The sequence below is a fragment of the Notolepis coatsorum genome (genome assembly GCF_963971535.1).
Source record: "Notolepis coatsorum genome assembly, chromosome: 3".
Lineage (NCBI taxonomy): Eukaryota > Metazoa > Chordata > Actinopteri > Aulopiformes > Paralepididae > Notolepis > Notolepis coatsorum.
In genome coordinates this window covers 29,314,385-29,330,274 of record NC_140167.1, presented here as the reverse complement: position 1 = coordinate 29,330,274, position 15,890 = coordinate 29,314,385, and the positions used below count along the sequence as shown (strand labels likewise).

The window sequence follows — 15,890 nt, the reverse complement described above, 5'->3', positions numbered from 1 at the left end:
AATAAAATATAACCAGTAGAGCTCTCAGACATAACTAATTAAATATAACCAGTAGAGCTCTCAGACATAACTAATTAAATATAACCAGTAGAGCTCAGACATAACAAATAAAATATAACCAGTAGAGCTCTCAGACATAACAAATTAAATATAACCAGTGGAGCTCTCAGACATAACAAATTAAATATAACCAGTGGAGCTCTCAGACATAACAAATTAAATATAACCAGTGGAGCTCATAACACAAATGAAATACCCTATAACTAGTAGAGCTCAGACAGAACATAAATTAAAAATAGAAACTCACTGTTCACTGAGATGGCTTGAGTTGCACAAGTCGTCAACATAGTGGCCAGATTTTGTATTGCCATTTAATTGCTTCATAATCTGGTAAAGCTGTGGGGTTCTGTTATAGTGAAACCAGTGTGTGACTAATACCAGTCATCATCACCAGAGGCTCCAAGCAGAGAGAAAGAGGGCCGGGCATGTCTGAACTTTGAGACAAGACAACAGATTGACAATTGAAAACCTCAGTTTTCTATAGATGAAAGACCATGTAGACTTAAAGGCCTAGTTCAGATTTTATAAAGTGGTATGAAATTCTTGCCAGTAGTGTTGATGCTGCATAGCCATTAACTACCGACAAGAGTCCTGTGGTCAAGCAAGCAGGGCAGCTGCAGACAGGCAGCCACACCACGACATGCAAACACACGTTTTAAAACGATCAAAATAATACAGCAATCCTCGTGTGTATTTCCGATTCTTGATTCTTCTCTCAGACAGACGCGATATCTTAAGTTAAGTTAAGTTGCACCTTTATTAATCCCCTTGGGGAATCCCCATGCGTTCTCTCTGCATTTGACCCATCCTAACTATTTAGGAGCAGTGGGCAGCCGGGAACTACAACGCCAGGTCAAGGGCAGGAAAAAGGAGTGGCTGGAGGAAACACGCGCAAACACGCAAACTCCACACAGAAACCCAGGACCTTCTTGCTGTGAGGCAACAGTGCTGCTAACCACTGCTGGGGTTTGAACTCGGACCTTCTAGCCCGGTATGTAGTAATACATTGGCTTCAAAAAACGAAATGTTCTTCTGAGTAGGGACGCCATGGTGAGGACATTTTCCCCACTGGTTAATAAACTCATGACAACGCCATTGCTACCGGTTACACCCGATTTTTTACGAGCGATGAGCATTGTGTTGAATTTCCCTGACGTTTAACCACATTAAAAAAAAAGGGGGGGGGGATTTTTTATCAGGGGGGAAAAGATGCCAGGCTTAAACATGCTTAGCAACAAGGCGGCTGGGTGGCGTAGCGGAGATTGCGCTCGTCACCAATGCAAGAGACTCCGGTATCGAATCCCAGTCTCAGCATTGCCTTCGGCTTGGGCCGGCCGTCGTACTGGCTCATTTGGCAGAGTCAGCGGGTGGAAGTCGATGGGTGGGGATTGGACGTTGTGGACAGCGACCTCTACAGGTCGGTTGGGAGACGCCTGCACAGCAGAGACAGGAAGTGGCGAGGGTAGTGTGAGCCTCTCCCATGCGTTACACCTTGCCAATGAGAGTCTGCGCTGGCAGGCAAAAAGATGTGACAGGCTGCCTCCTCGTGTGCCGGAGGGAACACGTGATGCAAGGCTTCAATCCTCTCTACAACCGACCAGTGGGGGGCATAGTCGAGCAACGTTCAAGACAGGGGAGGGGAGAATTGGATACACGAAATTGGGATGGGAGAAAAATAAGAGAAAAAGTGAATCCAAAAAAAAAAACATGCTTAGCAACAACGTTGTTTTCAGTAAGAAGTGAACCATTGACAGTAGTAACTAGTAACGTTATGCCTAATGACCATAAGAGAGATTGACATTAGGCTAAATGGGGAAGCATCAGCAATACAACAGTACATACAACCACTGAAATGGAGTACAACAAACACACAGTGCAGACATATCATCCAAGATACTGGAGATGGTTTCCTCAAGTAGGATCATCGTTTTCCAACGTGAAGTTCGTGAACTCTGCGAGGCTCTTCAGCTGCACATTATTCCAACTCCTTAAACCGTAACGTTACAGCCTGGCAGGCTAGAACATGGATCATTGTAGCTCTTTGCTAAATCTACAGACGACAGTGGCCCTCTGCTGGATCTTGCCGCGTAATGTCAAGTTAAACAGCAGACTCAAACATTTTCCAAAGCTAGCTACTAGGAGTGTGCAAAAAACGATTAAAAATCCCCAAATAGATTAATATTCTTGTTTTGTAATTGAAAATACAAAAAAAGGTCAGGCCACAAGTCTAATTCAACCCCTGCTGATTGCTTGATGAAGACAAGCACTCAATGAAGGACACACTTCAGATTTTATAACGTCCTGGGGAAGAAGGAGAAGACTATCTCCTATCATCATGGCTATCATCATGGCTATCATCATGGCCATCATCATGGCGGCACGGTAGACACAGCAAGAAGGTCCTGGGTTCAATTCCAGCTTGGGGACCAGGTTGCCAGGTACCCAGGGCCTTTCTGTGTGGAGTTTTCCCGTTCTCCCCGTGTTCTCAAGGGTTTACGCTCCAGAAAAAGAGATAACCCAATGGAAAAATATGCAGAACAGATAGAGGAAGATGGGCAGGAGCACTTGGATTGGTCCCAGGATGCGCGGCTCCACGCCGCAACCCATGTCTGCTCACGGCTGCCCTTGGCAGGGAAGGACGACGGGATGGGTCAAGCACAGAGAAGAAATGTCATCGGCAACCCAAAAAATGCATGCGTATGTTTTTGTTCATATGTGTCGCCCATCGCATGTGTGTGTTCGCTGCAGCCTGCATGACTACGTTGCAATGTGTGCTACAAATAAAAGACTTATTCGAGTCCAGTTTAATGGCTATTATCCAGAGACGAAGGAAGTGGGACAAATAGCAAACATTCCGGTCAACAAACGTACCCTGTAATGTTACGCCCCAACATCAACGTTGATAATGAAGTCTTTCAATAAAATGTTGCCACCGAGTCATTTGTAGATGAATGTGAATGAGATGTTTCAGACAGTCGCACATGAATAAATAACGCTACCGACCTGGTAACAGATAACTTTATTGCCCATGGAAGTATAATAAGAACCTCGCCTAGCAGCGAGCTCTGAAGCTGCCCTCTGTGTCACGATGGCTGGGAGCTGCCATGATGTATGCAACCTGAATAGGTGGCCCGGATGTTATGTTTTTTTTTTTTTTTTTTTTTTTTTTTATCTTTCTTCCCCTCCTTTTTCCCGATTTTTCTCCCATCCCACCCTTCCTGGTTGTTGCGTACTTTCCCCTACTGTTGGTCCGGGAGACCGGAGACTGTCACATGCTTTCCTCCGACGCATGTGCAGCCTGGGGCAGGCCAACCTGGCCGCGCAGGTTCTCACCGGGGAGAGTGTAGCGTGTGGGAGGCCACACTATCTCTCCTCAGATCCAACCCTCGCTGAGCAGGCGCCCCGACCGAACTGTAGGGGTCGCTGTCCACAACGCCCAGGACCCACCCTTAAGCTTCCCACCCCCTGATACAGCCAATTGTATCAGCGTGAGAGGACAGCCAAGCTGATAGCAACGCCGGGAGCTGGATTCGAACAGGCGAATCCTAGTGTCTCCCGGTGTTGGTGACAAACGTAATCTCCGTGCGCCACCGGCCCCCCCTCGGATGTTATGTTTAGGTAATATGAAATGTAAGTAAAATAAAATTACATGACATACCGTCGCCCGGGAGATCTAATGTTAATTTCAGTCTATATTAATTTGCCAGGCTGTGATATGAAGCGAGCAAAGCAGTACATATACATGCTTCAGTGTTTTTTTTTGTTTCGTTTTTTTACTTTATGTACCAACATACTTTATGAACTATCCCTTTAAGCTGTCCTGGGCCAGTGCAGGGGGCTGTGGCCTCTGGGAGGCTTAGAATGGCTGCTGGAACACCATGCTGGACTGTTCTAGAGCCCTCCCCCCTTCACATACACCAGCACCCAGATCTGGACTGTCTCCCATTGTGTACACATGTGTGCGTGCGTGTGTGTGCGTGTGTGTGCGTGCATTCCTATCTCTCTGGAGCACTCGAGAACCAGCATGTTATGTTCCAGATGTCTCTGGAAGGCCAGATATGAAGAGGACAAAATACATACAGATTCTAATGAGCACGTGTTGAGTGAAGAGTTAACACAGCACAGGTCCAGCACACACAGAAACATGAAACTAAAATCCTTCATCCATGAATCAACATAAAAAGCACAACCCTGTCTTAAGAACTGTCAGAACCGTGGCTGTGTAAATCCTCTTTGATCCATCTGTATAACCAGCCAATCTGTCTGTAGAGACTGTTTTTAACATGCAACCCCATGTCACCATACGGTGCAAGAGTACACAGGGGGTAATAGAGTAATAGAGGGGGGGGGGGGGGGGGGGGGGGGGGAGTAATTCCAAGGGCATAAAAAAAAACAGGAAATGACTTCAACTCTTTGGCATGCACACAGGAAGTGGCGCGCTCGCCCCGTGGCAATGCTAAAACGTGGGTGGAGTGAGGAGGGACGGGATGGGGGTTGCGGGTGAGAATTCCCTCGAGATTAACATGCTTTTTATCACTGCAGTGATATCGATAGCCTCGGGGACAAGAGAGCGAGGACGGAACATCTTAAGGAAAAAGACACAAGATGTTTTCAACGTAGGGGCTTTTAATGTGTATCCCCTTTACATGGGTAAAGAAGAGGATGCATTGTCCTTGTGAGTTTGGATCTCGGCTCCGCAATAAAAAAATAAAAAAATAAAGCAATAAATAGAACAAACAAGGCTCTTGTGCAACGCACTTCTCCTTTTCGTCCGACTCAAGATCACATACATGGGGGGGGGGGGGGGGGAGCGAGGCCCTGTCGTCAGTAGCACCCGGGCTGAAGGCAGAGAGCAGAGCGGAGCAGAGCGGAGCAGTATGTGGTCACAGCAGCCAAACAAAGGCCTGTTTGAGGAGAGAGCGAGGAGAAAACAGACACTGCTAAGTGGGCGGACATCCTCCGATGGCTTTTCACAGGACCTCCACTGGCTCAGCTTGTGTTTCACACACTCCCGTCTCGAGTGGGACACACCGAGTGTACAAGTATAGAGACACCCCCCCCCCCCCCAAACAAGACACACACACACACACATAACGGAAGTGTATGTATGAGCACATGCGCGAATGCAAGTGAACTGAACGCTGCTTCTAGTTTCCGTTTCTGGACCCCGGGGACGTTGGCTATAGCAACAGTGTGCAATGTCGCCGGGGAGGGGAGATTGGGGGGGGGGGCGGGGGGGGGGGGGGGCTTGGTGACGAACACTTCTCCCACGTGGAAGAAGAACCACACTGTGGAACAACACCACAACACCTCTAAGACCCTGTGCAGTGTCTCCGGGTCTGAGTCACACCATGAAAGGCCCAGGGAGAGTGAGTGAGTGAGCGAGCAGGCGTCCAATCCGACCACGTCTGAAAGTAATCAGCCACCGACTTGGCCAGCCATGGCATGGGAAGTGGAAAAAAGAACCAGGAAGCATTTAGATGACTCACACACACACAAGATGGGCGTGGCTAAGGAGCTGGAGGCACCCGGAGTGCGCGTCAAGAAGAACTTTCTCCTCACCCGAGAGGGACGAAGGAACTATAAATTGCAGGCGAATCCCCTCTTCTTCCAATTCCTTCACTTGATTCATGGTGAATAAAATAACATGTAATCCCCCTCCAAAAAAATATACGCAGGAAGTGAGAAGGAGGAGAGTACAACCTCAAATAGCCTCTCTCTCTCCAGAGCCCGTCTGTTTATTTGTCCAGATTTCCTCTGGCCCGGGGAGAAAGGGGTCATGGGAAAGCCAAATAAGCAGTGCTGGGGGAGGTGGCGGGTCTGCTGGAGGTGGGGCCGCATCAAAGAGTCTGCAGAACGGCCAGCGGTCTTTGTGGAAAACGCCCAGAGAGAAAACTCTGGGAGGAGAGGAGCTCTAGGAGAGGAGATGAGGAGAGAGGAGCTCTAGGAGAGGAGAGGAGGAGAGAGGAGCTCTAGGAGAGGAGAGGAGAGAGGAGATCTATGAGAGAAGAGGAGGAGAGAGGAGCTCTAGGAGAGGAGAGGAGAGAGGAGCTCTAGGAGAGGAGAGGAGAGGAGCTCTAGGAGAGGAGAGAGGAGCTCTATGAGAGGAGAGGAGGAGAGAGGAGCTCTAGGAGAGGAGAGAGGAGCTCTAGGAGAGGAGAGAGGAGCTCTAGGAGAGGAGAAGAGGAGAGAGGAGCTCTATGAGAGGAGAGGAGGAGAGAGGAGCTCTAGGAGAGGAGAGGAGAGGAGAGGAGAGGAGCTCTAGGAGAGGAGAGGAGGAGAGAGGAGCTCTGGGAGAGAGGAGGAGAGAGGAGCTCTAGGAGAGGAGAGGAGGAGAGAGGAGCTCTAGGAGAGGAGAGGAGAGAGGAGATCTATGAGAGAAGAGGAGGAGAGAGGAGCTCTAGGAGAGGAGAGGAGAGAGGAGCTCTAGGAGAGGAGAGGAGAGGAGCTCTAGGAGAGGAGAGAGGAGCTCTATGAGAGGAGAGGAGGAGAGAGGAGCTCTAGGAGAGGAGAGAGGAGCTCTAGGAGAGGAGAGAGGAGCTCTAGGAGAGGAGAAGAGGAGAGAGGAGCTCTATGAGAGGAGAGGAGGAGAGAGGAGCTCTAGGAGAGGAGAGGAGAGGAGAGGAGCTCTAGGAGAGGAGAGGAGGAGAGAGGAGCTCTGGGAGAGAGGAGGAGAGAGGAGCTCTAGGAGAGGAGAGGAGGAGAGAGGAGCTCTAGGAGAGGAGAGGAGAGAGGAGCTCTAGGAGAGGAGAGGAGGAGAGAGGCGCTCTAGGAGAGGAGAGGAGGAGAGAGGCGCTCTAGGAGAGGAGGAAAGAGGAGCTCTAGGAGAGGAGAGGAGAGAGGAGCTCTAGGAGAGGAGGAGAGAGGAGCTCTAGGAGAGGAGAGAGGAGCTCTAGGAGAGGAGGAGAGAGGAGCTCTAGGAGAGGAGGAAAGAGGAGCTCTAGGAGAGGATAGGAAGAGCTCTAGGAGAGGAGAGAGGAGAGGAGCTCTTTGGGAGGAGAGAGGAGCTCTATGGGAGGGGAGGGGAGGATAGGAGGAGAGAGGAGCACTAGGTGAGGAGCTCTAGGAGGAGAGGAGCTCTAGGAGAGGAGATAGGAGCTCTAGGAGAGGAGAGGAAGAGAAGAGGGCTAAGGAAAGGAGGGATGAGAGGAAGGAGGGAGATCTAGTGTGTGGCACCCTGCCAACTCACCTCTTGAGGTCCACTGTGGTGACATTGAAGACCACGCCCTTCAGCCACAGGATCATGAAGAGTCTCTGGGAGAACGGGCAATTCCCTATGCTCTCTCCATCACTCCCCGCCTGGAGAGAGAGAGAGGTCAGATCACAATCAGTGTCGCTTTTATTTGATTTGACCAGGTATAGATTCAGATTCAGAGTTTTATTTGCCACATGGAAGCAATACAACCATAGAGGAATAAGAATAATTCTTATAGTTACCTGCCCCCTATTCCTAAACTAAACAAGTATTACTTGATGGTCGGCGTACAACCTAATTTACACAAAATAATAATGTATACCATATACAAAGAAACAAACAATCCACAGATTAAACAAGATTTTTTTTAATAATAATAATAATAATAATAATAATAATAATAATAATAATAATAATAATAATAATAATAATAATAATAATAATTTGACTTTCATACTGACTAATTTTTTTTTTATTATTATTATTTTTGAATTGACAAACACTATTAATGCACTAAGAATTTGACCTGGTCATTTGGTGCCGACACGTCACACACAGCGAAGTCTCACATTACAGGCCGACACACGCGGTGCAGGGAGTCGGGACACACAGTATCTAAACACGTCGTTCAAGATAGTACAGTTAAAACAAATGTAAACTGATTCAACATCACTACAGATTACAGCTGTTGCCATGTTTGATATAATTCAGTAGGGTAGATCTCAAGCGCGAAGCCCGGGCTTATTTCTTATCTGTGTACACACACACACACACAAGATGTCATCTTTATCAATTAGAACCACTGAGCGCATAAAGCTGGAGATCAGGACTACACGCCGATTAGAAGATTGGAACCAGAAAACACAAGGCCGCACACAAAGCGCTGGATCTAAAAGCATCTGAAATGGGTCTCGCGCAGTGATCCCAATCGGGTCACAGTTGAGCCTTTAAATGGGAAAAGGTCCCGATACGCCGATGCTATCAGATCTCCGCTGCACAACCTCATGCCCCAGGGCTGCGCCGGCCCGGCCCGTTTCAAACAATGATTCTTTTACACACGTTACAGCCCGGCCTCCGAAGACTGAAAACATGGAGAGAAAAGAGAGCGAGGAGAGAAAAGAGAGCGGACCCCGCCCCCCCCCCCCCCCCATTCTCAAAACGCCTCAGCAAACCTCCCCTGCAGCCTCCTTTAATCCAAAGCACTAATGTCTAAAGTGAAACACAATCCTTAAGTGACTCGAGAACAAGAAGGATTGTTGTTTTCTCCCCATTCGCTCCACTTTCTCTATTCGCTAGACTGGAGTTTACACAGATACAAGATTGAGTGGTGGTGGTGGGCATGGGATATAGACCTTTTCTACCTCAACATAGACATCCTAAATTGGCCCTTTATATTTCCTGTTGCAATGTTTGCGAGTACAGTTGCTGAGAAGAAGTAAACAGGAAATATTAGCAACAGAATAAAAAGAAAAAAAGTCTATATTATACACAGGTAGTGTGATGCGTCTGCCAGGTCTACAAGAAGGGCTCATCTACTGGATCAGCTAGAGGACAGACTCAAGAGCACAGAGAAGGGAAATTAAGGGTTTTTAACAAGAAATAAATAGAAGGGCTTCAGAAACAAGGAGTTCAGAAACAACTGAATGAATCACAACGTGTCTGGTCAAAGTGCCTGGTCTAAGAGTCTGGTCTAAGAGTCTGGTCTAAGAGTCTGGTCTAAGAGTCTGGTCTAAGAGTCTGGTCTAAGAGTCTGGTTTAAGAGTCTGGTCTAAGAGTCTGGTCTAAGAGTCTGGTCTAAGAGTCTGGTCTAAGAGTCTGGTCTAAGCACCTGGTCTAAGCACCTGGTCTAAGCACCTGGTCAAAGAGTCTGGTCTAAGAGTCTGGTCAAAGTGCCTGGTCTAAGCACCTGGTCAAAGAGTCTGGTCTAAGAGTCTGGTCAAAGTGCCTGGTCCAAGAGTCTGGTGTAAGAGTCTGGTCTAAGAGTCTGGTCTAAGAGTCTGGTCTAAGCGCCTGGTCTAAGCGCCTGGTCTAAGCACCTGGTCAAAGAGTCTGGTCTAAGAGTCTGGTCAAAGTGCCTGGTCCAAGAGTCTGGTGTAAGAGTCTGGTCTAAGCGCCTGGTCTAAGAGTCTGGTCTAAGCGTCTGGTCTAAGCACCTGGTCTAAGAGTCTGGTCTAAGCGTCTGGTCTAAGCACCTGGTCTAAGAGTCTGGTGTAAGAGTCTGGTCTAAGCGCCTGGTCTAAGCGCCTGGTCTAAGAGTCTGGTGTAAGAGTCTGGTCTAAGCGCCTGGTCTAAGCGCCTGGTCTAAGAGTCTGGTGTAAGAGTCTGGTGTAAGAGTCTGGTGTAAGAGTCTGGTGTAAGAGTCTGGTCTAAGCACCTGGTCAAATAGTCTGGTCTAAGAGTCTGGTCTAAGTGCCTGGTCTAAGAGTCTGGTCTAAGTGCCTGGTCAAAGCGCCTGGTCTAAGCATCTGGTCACAGCACATTCAGTGTACACTGCATAGGAGGAGATAGTGTCAACAATCAGATCGGAAACAAAATGTCTGATGTACACGTGGTAGCTCTCTCTCTCTCCCCCCCAGCATCGCCCACACTCCCTCTACGTTTCTAGCTCGTAGGGATTTCCAGTGCTATGGAACATGCAGTGGGACCCAGAAACACACAAATATGGTTTGGATTCTACATCGGAAAGCAAAACAAGCATTTCATTTGATTAACTGAGCCCTATACACAGTACATGCCATCTTAATCAAATCTGTGATGACGACTGATACGGCCATTTCGCCCCCAAGAAACCAATTTCGGTTCAATTAATAAAACCGTACCGAGGCCGTTTAGCCACTGAGCGTCATGCACGGCATAAAACCACCAAAGGTTCCACATCACTCTTGGCCATTCATGATGTGGTTCCTTAAATATGGGCCTCGTTTTTTCTCACAGTCTTCATTTTGTCTCCCCCCTTTCAGACTTCCACTGCAAACAGAATTCTAAGTGTTTGCGACGGCCTTGGATACAGGGTATTGTATAGAGACGGTGAGCTCACGGAGACGTGCCATTCTTCCCGTCAGCCTACAGAAGAATACCCGCTATTCATCTGTTCACAAGGACGGGCATGGAGGCCGTTTCAAGTATTGGAGGAATGCAACTCTTCATTCAATCTACTGTAGGAGCGAGTCTGTAAAAAAAAAAAAAAAGGTCTCCATTCACCGAGCTTCTCTGTTCTTCATCATTCCTTTCTTCACAATCTCATCCTCTTTTTGTCCAACGCAGAGGTGATACGCAGTGATCCCTATCGGGTCACAGTTGAGCCCTTAAGTGGGAAAGGTCCCGATACGCCGATGCTATCAGATCTCCGCTTGTGATACGGTGATACTCCTGTATGGGTTACAGACACGCGTTACAGACATGCGTTGCAATGCAAAAGGCATGCGCTGATCATGTTGTGGGCCTTGCAAACAAACAAACCGTCTAGTCAAAACTCTTAATAGTTATTCTGCTAGAACAGCGTTTCTCAAAACCTTTTACTCTTGGGAACTGGTAAATAGTTATCATCTTTGGTACTGGCAAGCAATAATAATTATCACCACTTTCTCCTCTCAGTATCAGGGAGTGAATGGAGGACTTTGTGTAAGGACCAGTGTTGCCAGATGGGAAAGGTTATCATCCCAGAGACTTAAAATTATCATTTTTTTGGGGGGAAATTATCATTTGCAAGTCATAACCAAGATAATAAATAGGTATAAATGTGAAATTTCAAAAGACCCATATTTATGGTTCTTCCAACAACACCCTCCTCTTCTCTCGACTTCTTCAACAACTCTGCCCTCCTCTTCTCCTCTCCCCTATCCTCGCCTTCCTCTTCAGCACAAATTTTCTTTACTTCTAAAGTAAGTAAGCAGTCTCTCATACAAACTCTCTTCAAATGAGCAGCTTGTTGTGATGATGAATGTGAGTCAGTCTGTCAAACCAAAGCCCTGCCACCCAACACAATGTGGTAGGAGGAGAGTATTTAGAGATGGAGCATCTGATTGGCTTGAAATGTAGCGGGTCTGTGTGATAATGATGGTCAAGTTTGTTTAAATTATCATACATTATGGGACTTTTGACACTGTCGACCATACATCGTACAGAGGGCATAATTATCGTACAAATACGATAATCATCGTACATTTGGCAACCCTGGTCAGGACTGTGGCTCCCTGCTGCTGTTGTGGACAGGCTGCACAGTTTGATCTGCCCGCTAGCCGCCATTGTGCCGCGCCGGTCCTCTCCCCTTCTCCAACTCAATATCTGGAAGCCAAGGCTCAGATGAGATCACAGCCTTTGTTCAAAGGATGAACGTCCCCCTTTTTGCCTTACATGATTCAATTCCTGTGTGAGGGGATTAAAGAAAACGCGGCATCTTTGGGGGCGTCGAGGTTCGTGACCGTCACCGGCTGAGCTAGCATTAGCAGACGCCCGGGGGATTCAAAAGACATCAATGGGGATGACTACTCTGTTTTCTCCATAGTGCTCCACCTACAGAGAGATCCATTCATGTTCGTTATTATGGATCAGGGGTGGCAGTTACCATGGCAATGGCCAGACACATGTGACATGGAGGGGAGAGCAAACAATGAGGATTACCGCCTCACAGGTTACCGTCTGAAGCAACACCTGCCTGTACAGAGAGGAATACTGACCATGAATATTATCCCCATGGAGGTTACAGAGAGTAAAGAAAACACTGCAAGTGTTGCCACGGAAATGGAACTTAAAACAAAACCCAACAGTAAACTGGAAGAGGGGTTTTCATGCTGCAGAATAGCAGATAGAATTCAGTATATTCTCACAGTCAGGACATGAGCTGGCTAGTGTGTAATGTAATATGGGATAAGGAGTCTACCTACTCACAGATTAAATATTTGACTATCATTTTATTATATTAAAAATGCATGTAAATACACACTTAGAAATTATAAATATTATTTCTATAATCAACATGGGGATCGAGGATTTTAGTCTATCAATGCAGTCAGTGGCTTTCAAGCTGAGCTCATCCGAGTGCTGGGGTTGTGCTCATCACAGTGGTGGGGTTGTGCTCATCACAGTGCTGGGGTTGTGCTCATCCGAGTGCTGGGGTTGTGCTCATCACAGTGGTGGGGTTGTGCTCATCCGGGTGGTGGGGTTATGATGATCCGAGTGGAGGGGTTGTGCTCATCTGAGTGCTGAGGTTGTGGTGGTCAAATAGAAGAAGGCTGCAGCACAGTAGCTGAGGCTGCTCATTCAGTCTCCTCAGAACCACAGTAGCACTGCTAACCTCAGGAGTCTGCAGCAGAGCAACCACAGCACTCTGCCAAAGACCGACAGCAGATCTGCTAGAGAGAGACAGAGAGGCCCGGCCTAGACACACCTGCTGCTCACACTCCCTGAGGTGCATATGCAGGCAGGCAGGCAGGCAGGCAGGCAGGCAGGCAGGCAGGCAGGCAGGCAGGCAGGCAGGCAGGCAGGCAGGCAGGCAGGCAGACAGAGAGAGAGAAGCCCCGAGCTCAGCAGGGAACTAAACACTCAATGAACTGCAGAAGGAGTTGGCAGAGAGACAGACAGACACAGCTTGAAAGCCATAAGCAGATGGGGAAATGGGAGGTGAAAGAGAGCTAACGGGTGGTGCTAACAACAGACATGAGAGAGGGACAGAGAGAGAGAGAGAGAAAGAGAAGAGACAGAGGGTGAGAGAAAGTGACAGAGAGAGTGACAGATATTTTTGTGTCAATCACAAAGAATTCCTTCTGTACAGTACTGATTTCTTTGTATGATTGTTTTGTTTGTTTCAACACTGGCTTTGGCAATGTAAACGTATGTTTCCCATGTCAATAAAGCCCCTTTGAATTGAATTGAGAGAAGCAGAGAGAGAGAGATAGAAACCGAGAGAAAGAGAGGAGAGAGACAGAGAAACACAGGCAGAGACGAAAAGAGACGAGAGAGTGACAAAGAGAAATAGAAAGAGAGAGAGAAAGAGAAGAGAGAGTGAGAAAGGGGATTACAGATATAAGAACAGATCCATAAGGTGTGAGGAAGAGGAATATGGGGAGTGGGAGATGGAGTGAAGACAGAAAACATAACAGGCCACGCCCTCCTCCTCCTCCAGCACCATTAACGGACCGCTTGCCGCTCTTTTCCATACCTCCCCTCTCCCTACATCCTGGGCCCCTCAGTAGTGGTAGGGGGAGGGGAGAAGGAGTGGGGGGGTGGTGGTAGAAGGGAGAAACTATTCCAGCAATGTCCTGCTCCTCCCGGCCGAGGAGGGGGGGGGCTTTGTTTAGTTTAAGCGTTAGGATACGTGTGGCACTGCATTTCCGCCACATAACAACATGGTACAGCTGCCGCGTGGTTAACGAGCAGAGCGCTCCTGCTTTCGTACCACGTGGACCGAGCGGGTCGGTACTACAGAGGCACCGGATATGGAGCTCATTAGGGGTGATGTGGTTTTCTTAAAACGTCTTTTTACTCCATAAGTGATCCGCTATATATCCACTCAATGACCTCCGAAGATACTAGTGTATGTCCCGTCAGTGTGTGTGACTGTGCGTGGGTCTCTAAGTGCATGCAGAAGGTCCTTGAGCAGGCATATAAACATTCCTTTGGAAAGTTGCCTTGAAGAAAGATTTCATTTTGAACAGAAATGCCTAGAAAAGAGCAGGCCTTCACCAAGACAAGGAGCCGCGCAGAAAAGAACACTTAACCAGATGCGTCCTTCAGTTATTGGTGTAAAATTGTGGAATTCTCTCCATAGCGATCTTAAGGGGTGTAATAATGTCAATTCAAAAATAAAATATTTAGTCATTATCAAATATGAATCCGAATAGTGAGATATTTTCTTTCTTTCCTGTTTTCTTGTTTAATCTGTGAATTGTTTGTTTTTTGTATAAATGATTATTTTGTGTAAATTAGGATGTCCGCCGATCCATCAAGTGTTACTTGTTTAGTTCAGGAATAGGGGGCAGGTAATTATAAGATTTCTTCTTCTTCCTGCTCCTTTTGCCCATGGTAGAACTGGATTTATGCGTTTGTATGAGAACTGTATGATTTATATTACTTCCATGTGGCAAATAAAAAACTCTGAATCTGAAGAAAGTATTCGGAACAATTCTTCATCTCATGAAGCTCAGATTTGATAAGATTCAGGAAAATAATATATATAAAAGCAGGATCCCCTGGATAAAACCCTGGCTCAGTAGCCATCTACTGTAGATCTACTGTAGTAGATCAGTGGCCCACCGTCACACAAGGCCCTCTTAAGTACTTAAACAGTGTCGAGTCTACGGAGTCATTATTACATAGCTCCTTCTGGAACCTTCCGTGTTCAGTACAGTAGCTCTCTTCTCTCTCGATTTAGCTGCGTCACCGGTCGGTTGTAAAAAAAAAAGAAAAACAAACACACCCCAATAAAAGTGAGGCAAAGAGAACTCAGTTCAGGGGCAGCCCCTTATAAGGTTAGGAACTTCAGTTGAGCGACGTTTACACTCATTTTCAGAAACACTAATAAAAACCCAGTAATTCAGCAGGCAAATAGAGAGTTATACATAGCATGCAAACAAGGGGCCTTCGCAGGAACACTTCAGCGGCGTCCCGGTGGTCTGTTGTGTCACCAGCGTCTAAATGACTAACGCTTTACCGGCGGTTGCATCATCCTCCATAGACATTCCTCCCCAGAGGTCCCGGGTCGATGTGAAACGGGCAATCAAGTCATGGAGATGCAACAGCTGACTTATCACTTATTTGGGTTCTACGGATGTCAAATCCTGAGTCGATGTGTGTGTGTATGGCTCACACACACACAGCTGTGTGGTAGAGGGTGTGAGTCATGATGAAGTCAAGAGGAGATGTTGTCTGGGACGTTGGTGTCCTGGAACGCAGTGGTGCCACAGCATTACAATGCCACACACACACACACACACACACACACACACACACACACACACACACACACACACACACACACACACACACACACACACACACACACACACACACACACACACACACACACACACACACACACACACACACACACACACACACACACACACACACACACACACACACACACACACACACACACACACACACACACACACACACACACACACACACACACACACACACACACACACACACACACACACACACACACACACACACACACACACACACACTTCCCCCCTCCCTCCTCCATGCTGCTGCTGTGTCACCTGAATTTCCCCAAGAGGATTAATAAATTAACACTGGACTCATATACCTTGTTACAATTCCACCGCGGCTTCGCCCATGTAGCTGTAGATGTGTAATCGCCATCCTAATCAACGTCGGCCCTATTGATCTTAGCGTTAAGGTGATACTGCTCAGTGCTAGCAGGTTGCCCATGTTGTGCATTTTTTTTTAAAGGCAGAAAGGTGTCGTCCTCATAATCTTTATGACCGGACACATAAAACCTGCCCTACTAGACCTCTCGCTCTTTTTATTTCTCTTACTCATTTGCTCTCCCTCTCTCAGCAATTTAGTGATGTTTTATAACAACCGATCTGGTGAATGTGCAAGAGCCCTCATCAGTGAATGTAAAACAACCTCTCTGCTAAAGCAGCGGCCAGAGATCAAAGGAGCA

The 15,890-nt window shown here is 47.3% G+C and overlaps 1 protein-coding gene across 1 annotated transcript in view; it reads right to left on the bottom strand.

Moving 5' to 3' along the window:
* The window catches only part of clic4 (chloride intracellular channel 4), a 46,301-nt gene that overhangs the window by 15,507 nt on the left and 14,904 nt on the right, over positions 1-15,890 (bottom strand). Inside the window, exon 2 of the mRNA XM_084309858.1 lies at positions 7,250-7,359. Within this exon, the coding sequence (XP_084165984.1) occupies positions 7,250-7,359 (110 nt within the window). The remainder of the gene's footprint in view (positions 1-7,249; positions 7,360-15,890) is intronic.